The sequence below is a fragment of the Rattus rattus genome, chromosome 2 (genome assembly GCF_011064425.1).
Source record: "Rattus rattus isolate New Zealand chromosome 2, Rrattus_CSIRO_v1, whole genome shotgun sequence".
NCBI classification, from domain to species: domain Eukaryota; kingdom Metazoa; phylum Chordata; class Mammalia; order Rodentia; family Muridae; genus Rattus; species Rattus rattus.
This window is the reverse complement of record NC_046155.1, coordinates 16,857,280-16,865,943: the sequence shown is the minus strand read 5'-3', so window position 1 is coordinate 16,865,943 and position 8,664 is coordinate 16,857,280. Positions and strand designations below refer to the sequence as shown.

The 8,664-nt window shown below is 42.3% G+C and overlaps 1 protein-coding gene across 1 annotated transcript in view; it reads left to right on the top strand.

Moving 5' to 3' along the window:
• Nucleotides 1-324: 324 nt before the first annotated feature.
• Nucleotides 325-8,664, top strand: part of Vps13a (vacuolar protein sorting 13 homolog A) — a 210,438-nt gene continuing 202,098 nt past the window's right edge. Inside the window, exon 1 of the mRNA XM_032891688.1 lies at nucleotides 325-605. Within this exon, the coding sequence (XP_032747579.1) occupies nucleotides 506-605 (100 nt within the window). The 5' untranslated portion in view covers nucleotides 325-505. The remainder of the gene's footprint in view (nucleotides 606-8,664) is intronic.

Here is an 8,664-nt window from a genome sequence, read left to right as displayed (position 1 = left end):
CACCCTCCAGTCTTCGGAACTTGCGACCTTAGCTTTTTCTTTCGGAAGGGGCGTTCCTGTCGGTTAGCACCACGCCCTGACACCCACCGAAAGCTCCCGGCGGCTGCGACAGAGGGTCATTCCGGGGCGGGGTCTCCAGAGCGCGACTGGTGTTCTGTTGCTAAGCGACGGATAGGCGGCGGGGCCCGCGAGAGAGGCGCGGCCCGCGGGAGTGGCCGGGCGTACCGCTCGAGGGCAAGGGCGGGCCCGCGGCTGCGCAGCCGCTGTCCCTCGCTCTCGCTCCGGGCCGCGCCTCCAGTTCCGCGTCGGTCACGCCCCCACACGCAGTTCGAGCTGCGCACGCGCCGTGCGAGCGGCTACCTTCCTTCTGTGGGGCTCGCGGTCGGGCTGGGGGAACCCGCAGCACCCGCACCATAGGTGGAGCGGGCCGGGAGCCGGTAAGCCGAGGTGTCTCGAGGGAGGAGCAGCGCGGGTAGTGCCGCCGTGCCTTCCGTGGCTGAGGAAAATGGTGTTCGAGTCGGTGGTCGTGGACGTGTTGAACCGGTTCCTCGGAGACTATGTGGTGAACCTGGACCAGTCCCAGCTCTCTCTGGGCATTTGGAAAGGTAACGGGGTCGCCGCTCCAGGGTCGCGGGAGACGGCGGCATGGTTTCTAGTGGCTTCGGTCCTTGGCCAGCCGGGCGCCGCCACCTGCAGCTGCCCGCCTCGCCCTTCAAGTTATGTAAAGCGGGGCGGCGGTTCCCGGGCGGGCGGCACGAGCCGCGAGGTTGGGGGAGGCGGTGACTGAAGCCTGGCGTCTCCGTGCGGCCGGGTGCTGGTGACCCTTGGCCTCTGCTGGGCAAGGGAGCCATCCTTGGCAGTTTCTCCCTGGGCTGTAAGGAAAGGCTCCAGCGAGCCCATGGCGAGTCGCCCGCCGACTTGCACGTGAAGGCCAGGCGCTGTCCGCGATGTTACCCATCGTCCCTTTCCTACCTCACTTCACCGTGCTTTCTAGGCGAGTTCATGCCACTGAACTTGGACTCGGGTGTTGCTTAGCTGGGGTGGCAAAGGACAGGGGAATAAAAGAAAAGGAATACCTCTTTCAGAGTATCTCAGAGTTACTTCTGTTTTCAGGTCGCAGCCTGACCATGTGGGAAGGTGGGTGTTTGTGGGCTCGAGTAAGACCTGAGTTATTAAAAAAGGAACGAAAAGAAAATGCAGGAAAACAGACGATCAAAATGTAAATTGGGCTTTTCAGTTTCTCGGCCGACCTGAAGAAGACATGATGAGTACTCCCCTCTGTTCCTTAGATGGGAAGTCAGTCGGCTGCATCTACCCCTTCACTGCAATGCTTTATCTAATACAGTGTCTTATTTTTAGTGCCTCCACCTGTTTTGTATTACGCTCTTGCTTATTAAGTAGCTATTAGCAATTAGAGGCCTTTTTGAAATGAACGTTCCGGGCCAAAGTTCGGGTTAATTATTTGTGTAAATAGTGTGTGTGTATTCTCTGATATGAACTTACTTAAAGCTTTCTAAAAATTTTCGTTTATCTTGAGACTTCTCGTTTTTGACGTAATGAAAGCAAGTAAATTAGTTTTATTAAACAAACAAGCCCTCGTGTAGCTAGTTACCTTCTTCCGTGATAACTGACGAACACTGATCTGTAAGTGCTAGCACAGCCTCTTTGAGATCAGATGCTTTGCAGGTTGCTTAATCTGTGCTGCTTCTCAGTTGCAGAGTAAGAATGACCAAACTCCAGAGCTCAGAAAAAAAGCCTTAAAGAATATCTGAGCTGGGACCTGGAGTGTGGTTAAAAGCACTGGCTGCTTTTCCAGATGACTTGGATTCAAGTCCTAGTATCCACATGACACCTTAACCATCATCTGTAGCTACAGTCTCCTGGCATCTGATGTCTTTCTCTTCTGGCTCTGGGGGCCACTGCACACAAGCATGTGGTGCACCCACATACACATTGGCAAAACACTCATATGCACAAAATAAAAATCAAAAAGAAAAAAAAAAAAAGAAAAATTACCTGAACAGTGGTTCGATTTGTAATGAAATGTTTCTACCTTTAAGGGGCAGGTTGTGTGGATTATAAGTCACCAAATTTATGTATTTAAAGTTTACCTAGAATAAAATTGAGTCTTGTTTATAGTTTTGTTTTAATAAACATTAAGAATATTTCAACGATCCCATAATGATACAAAAAGACTTCAAGCCTAGGAAATTCCCCTTCTATTTCTTTGTAATTGATTCTTCCTCAAGTGGCAACTACTTATCTGTTTACAATCTGCTAATTTGCTTTTGTATTTAAGAGTGTTGTTATAAATGAAATCCTTTGGCTGTGTAGCCTTTTCTTTTTGAGATATGGTTTCACTATGTAGCCCTGGCTAGTCTGGAACTTAGAATCTTCTTGCTTTGGTTCCCGAGTGCTGCCCCGTTGAAGGCCTGTGCCATCACACTTGACTTCTGTGTAGTGTCTTGAGTCAGACTTCTTAACAGAATGCAGAGAAGTCATCCATATAGCATCCATGTACTCCATACATCACTTTGTCCTGCCATTCCTGCACTTCTGAGTGGTGTTTCACTTTATGGCTGTGTTATAAACATAGGCTTGCCATTTTTGCAATATTTCCTTTTTGGCAGTTAAAAGGAAAGCTGCATTAGGTTTTTGTGTGAACATAAATTATGCCTTTGGAGTAAATACCTAACAGTGGGATTGTGAGTGGGAAGTAAATTTGTAACTTTCTGAGAAGTAAAATGATATGATTTGGTTAAGGTCTGACTGTGTCTCCTAAAAGTTCTATATTGGAAGCTTAGCCCCCAGTGATGATGAGGGGTGCTGGGTCTTTTAAAAGTAGGCCTAACAAGTTATAGTGGCTTCTCCCTGTGGCTTTCAGTTTCTTTTTGTGAGCTGAGCTTTCCCTCCCTGTTTCCCTTCCTCCCACTCTACCTCCTCTTCCCTCTCCTCCCTCCCCTCCTTCCCCCCGTGTGTGTGTGTGTGTGTGTGTGTGTGTGTGTGTGTGTGTGTGTGTGTGTGTGTGTGGGATCTTCACCATAGCTGCTGTTATGCTGTTTGAATTTTCAGCCTGCAAAGCGAGTCAAATCTATTATTCTATCTGTAAGAACCAGTCTCAAGCATTTTATTATGGTACCCTCCCCGCCAAGGATCCACCCCTTAAACTCAACTAATACACCTTGACACTGAGGAGTTGTTTTAGTAATACGTCCATTTAGCAGAGTAATAGTATTTGGTGCTCTTCCGGGACCTATGACCAAGGTAATAGAGGTTCTGGGTGGCTATAACAGTGCCTGGTATGAGCTCCGTCTCATAGAATAGGCCTTAGATCCATCAGAGAGTAGTTGGCCACTCCTATAATATTCCTGCTACTGTTGCACCAGTGGGAATAGCTTGTGAGTCCAAAGTCTGCAGCTTTTAACCACTGAGCCATCCACCAGCTCCAAGTACAATATGTCTTGTAAGATTTTTTTATTTTTGCTTGAATTATCTGTTGGTGAGAGTGAGGTATTAGACTTACCCACTCTAAGTGTAATGAGACCTGTCCTTAGGTCCAGTAGTATTCTGTACAATGATTACTGTGAGGCATATGTATTTATAATCCAAATAACCTAGTTGAATAGTGCTCTTTATAATTTTGGTAGCTCATTTTGACTCTTGTACCTTGAAGTTCACTTGTCAGATATGAGGATAGCTACTGCTCTCACCTTCCATTTGTTTAGAATATAATTTTTCATCCTTTCACCTTTAATTTGGATGGTTTGTTTGTTTGTTTTTTGTCATTGTTGAGTTGAGATTTTTGTAAGCTGTATTTTGTTGGGTGTTTTGAAAAATCCAGCCTGCCAGTCTGTGTAAAAAGAAAATTAAGGGCATTTACATTTTGTGGCTATTATTGAAAGATAATCTACTTGTTCTTATAATTTTCTTTTTCTTCTGGTTTCAACTATTTTTGTTTTTCCTACTAATGGTTAACTCTATAACAATTTTTGATTTCTCATTTTTATTCATTTTCTCTTCTGAGAGTTATTTTCATACTGTCATGGTTATTTTATCTTCTCCTGGATGTAGGGTTCCTTTAATGCTGGGCTAGTGGCCATGGATTCCCTTCATCCATGCCAGTTGTGGACGATCTTTGTATTATTTTTGTACTTCTGGGTACAGAAATGCATCATTACATGTTGTCTCAGACCTTAGAGTTTCTGATGAGAAATCCACAATTCTTATGGGTTGTCTTCTTGTGAGTGTGTGTGTGTGTGCGCACATGTGAACATGTCTGTGGACTGTATGTAAAGTCATTATAGGATGTCAGCCTGAAGAGTCATCATCCACTCTTTTCTTCTTGAGCCAGTGCCGCCTGTTTTTGACCTGGAGCATGTCAAATAGGTTAGGCTGGCTTGCCAGTGAGCCTAACAGTCCCGTTAGTTTCTGCTTCCTCAGTGTCTGGATAAGAAGTACATTCGGATACTGAGTCTCAGACGTCCTCCACTCCTTATGCTTGCATAGGAAGAACTGCCAGTGACCTTTTTCCCTAGCCTTGATTTTTCTTTAAATGTGATTTGGCTGTTCTCTCGTATCATTTCACATTCATTCTTCATTCTTTGACATGCTTTTGACAGTTTAACTACGGGAGGTTGGGGTCCTTTGTTCTGACTTTTGGAGTTCTAAATGCTTCCATTCTGATATTATTAGACCTTTCTTATGGTTTGGTAGCTTTTCTGCTCTTATTTTGCTGAGTCAGTTTTCTGTGTTTCAGTTCTTCATTATGTTTGTGCTTGATGACATCCCAGAGATTTTATATATTATGTTTATTTGTCTATTCATTTATTTTTACTATATACTTTTTGCAAATTTGAGAATCAAATTCGGTCCTTGCATATGAGTTTGATCCCAACACAGAATAAACTCAGCATGTTGTTATTCATCTGTAATCCAGCACTTGGAAGGTGAGGCAGGAAGATTAGGATTTTGTCCTTAATACATAGTGAGTGGGGGCCAGTCTGGGTTACATGAGGTCTTGTCTCAAAAAAAAGTTCTGTCAAAATGTTCAGTTATACTTATCCCAATAAGCATTTTCTTCATTGTCTTGAGGGGGGGGGTCCCCTGTAGAAACTGAATGCTGCGGGTTCTCTCTTTCATTATGGTGGTGCTCAAACACCTGGGGTAGTTATGGCTGTACCTCTGTGTGATACCTTTGAGTTCCCCAGCACACCTGAATGAGTGAGGGAGGAATGTACAACTGCCTAGGCCAGTTGACTAGTTATTCCAGTTGTATAGTCCAGAACTGAGCTTGTGCTGAGGTTTGAGTGTGTCAAGTCAGTGCAGGCACGCATATGGCTCAGGCTCTCCCAGAGCCCTCTTACTGTATCTTCCCAGGGCAGATGTAGTGTTGTGCTGCAGTGTCAGTGTCTCCATTTCTGTGCACATTGACATCGAGGACTATGGAGTCTTTGGTGCCTGTGCTAGGAGGTCTCTAGGCAGCTCATTTCCTGTTAGTCTAGTATGCAGAAACTTAGCTCCCCTAAGAAAGCACCTTAAACTGTTTCCCTCTAGCTTTTGAACAGTCTTGTTAATTGCGAGCTTGAAGGGGAAGCATCTCTTTATTCCATTATGTATAGCAATCCACTTTTCTACCACAGAGAAATTGCTCATTGAGTCCACTGTATTGTGTTGTGAGGACCTGGAGATGAGAAAATACAGGTGTTTTTAGTTCCCATAGTTATAAGCTCAGAGAAGACTGATTTGGACCATCTTACATGAGATGGTTCCCTTTAAGTTCTGTGAAAATATGCTATGAATGCAGAGAACGTCTTCAAAACCTCTTTGCTATGCAGATTCAAACCATTTTTGTCTGTTGAGGCGGTATTTTAGGTGCCAGATCCTGTGGTAGGGCAGGTGCTGAGATTTCCTCCTTCGTCCTCCCCACATTCTGCCTCCTTCACTTTCTCTTATATTACTGGAAATCTCTTTAGCTTTGTTTACTGTTGAAGTTCAGCATTTTCTCACATCCACCCATTATAATAAGCCACTGCTTTTCAGTGGTCTCCTTTGTGTCTTACAAAGTGACTGTGGAGAAATGAACAAGTGCTGGCTGGCTTCCTCCAGTCTTCTCTCTCCCTCGACTCCTCTTTCACCCAAACCCGACCAATAAATAGAACATGATTGTTGTTGGAAAAATCCTTTCCTGACTCTTCCTCCAAATTCGTACTCACCCCCAGAGGCAGTTACTATTTAGATTTTTAAGAACAAGTCATACACACTCTGTTTTATTGAGACAAGGTTTTTACTATGCTGCGTAGACCAGTCTCAAATTCACTCAATAGCATGGCTGACCTTGAATTTGAAATTATCCTCCTGCCTCACCCTCCTAAGGATATGATTATAGTTGTGCACTATCACACCTTATGTATTTGTAACAGTGTTTTTTCTCTTTCAGGAATGTTGGACTTTGTCAGATTGTCTTCTGCATTTGTTGATATCCAGATCTTCTTTAGCGTGTTGATAATTATAGATTATATATGTTGTTTTCCACTTGCTGAATTAGAGTGCATTTGTGATCTGTTATACTCCATTATGGTATCTTCTGTTCTTTTGACTAGAGTCTTCGCATCCGTTCATGTTAGTCTCTTGTAATTCCTCATCTGATTTTGGTCTTAGGTTAGTGCGTGCATCAGAGATAAGTTTGGATGCATTCCCTCGGTTTCTGTTTGTTGGACCACAGCATGTAGACCAAAGCGGCCCCAAACTCCTAGAGATGTGCCTACCTCTGCCTCTTGAGTGGTGGGATTAAAGAAGCATGCCATCATGCCTGGACTAAAGTGAAAATGAGAATTTTTTATTGTAGATTTGTCTTTTTTAATGTCTGCTTTCAGTGTCGCAGCATTCTCTGTAAGGTTTGCTGTTACTATACTTACATTTTTTTAATAAACTGTATTTTCCTATATTGAGCAATACCTTTTATGACTTCTTCAATGTGGCATAATTCAGAGCTAGAACTCTGAAATGTTTTGTGCTTTGTCCCTCACCCTTTCTTCCCATTAGACTGACTTTTAGTTCATATGTGTTGTGATCTGAATGTAAATTATGATCTTTCACACTGACTCAGACACAGGCCTGTCTTATAGGCTGGAGTAAATCTTACCTTGTAAGTGTTGCATTTGTGCTCCAGAGGTAAGTGTAATCTTCTGTCTAATGAAGTGTTCCGCAAATGTCAGTTACATCCAGGGTTTGAATGATGTTCAATTTAATTGTGTCTGTATCCCCACCCCCCAATATGTGTATAGCCGAGAATAGTTCTCTAGGTCTCTGACAGTAATAGTGAATTTGCCTTTTTCCAATTGTACATCTATCCTTTTGACTCACATATTTTGACAGTTGTCAGACACATACACATTAAGGAATGTATTACCTGAGTTTCCCTGGGAGATGTCAAAAATGCTTATTCATTCCAAATATGATACCAGTGGCAGACTAAAGAAATGAATCCATGCAAGTCTACCATTCACGTAGAACACAGTTCTTATTTCAAAGGGAAACAAGAGTTTATTCTGAGCCAAATATGAGTGACCCTTGGCCTAAGAACATAGATTCTGGTTGCCTCAAATAACGTGTTCACTGTGGATACAGTTATGTGAACTTTTATAGTTTAAGATAAAAGAAAACCATAAATTAATGTATTTACAACATACTGGTGAGGATATTAGCTAGACATCTAACAACAAATCGTGGAAAATTTGGCTATAGCTTTTATTAAGGGAAAGTACGAAAACTCCTGAGAATGGGAGGGATTCTAAAGGAGGAGTACCTTCAGCTAGAGAGTTTACATTTTATCTGATAACTTCTTAGTTTGGGGTTTGATTGAAACTAGTGGACCATAAACTAACTCCAGGGATGTTAGGTTAGATACAGGTTAGCAATTGAGAGGACTAGAAAATAACTTAAGATGATTTAGCTTATGATCTGCAAATTCCAGTTATTTATAGTTCAGCGTTGTGGCCTTTTGGAGGCACTCATTTAGGTTTGCAGCTCTGCTGTTGGCCACAGTCACATGAGGCCCTTGTGCACGTGGAGTCTGTTTCTAGCAAGAAGAAAGCCCATTGCTAGGGTTAATTAGACTGAGGAGGCAGGAGAGGGAAATGGTTAATGGAACAGGCCCCAGGATCATATTAACATTATTTGGAATTATGACCTGAATCTGACTTTTTTATCCTGTGTCTGACATAGCATTCGTGTGGACATACTACAGGAATATATTATATCTAACATTAGTCAAGACCATATTGTGACCTAAGGAAAAACAGGCAGTTTTGGCAATCATACTCCTTTGATTGGACTGTTTTTTTTTTTCCATGTGTATACTTGCTATTTATATATAATGAAATATTTGATGTTTCAAGTATTTGAATAATTTATTATTGTTTTAATTTTAGTCTTCTTTTCACTTTATAATTAACTTCATGTGGAATGACTCGTTCTAATGTAGGAAATATTTTTTATTGTTCAAATTATTATAATTGTTAATTTTTAACTAGTAATTTCACCCATAATATTATTTTGGTATTTTACCAGATGCCAGTTTGTAGAAATAATTATATAGTTAAGTTGTAGAAGAAACCAGATACTAATATAGTATTATTTTAGTTTTTTCCTCAATAAAATTGACAT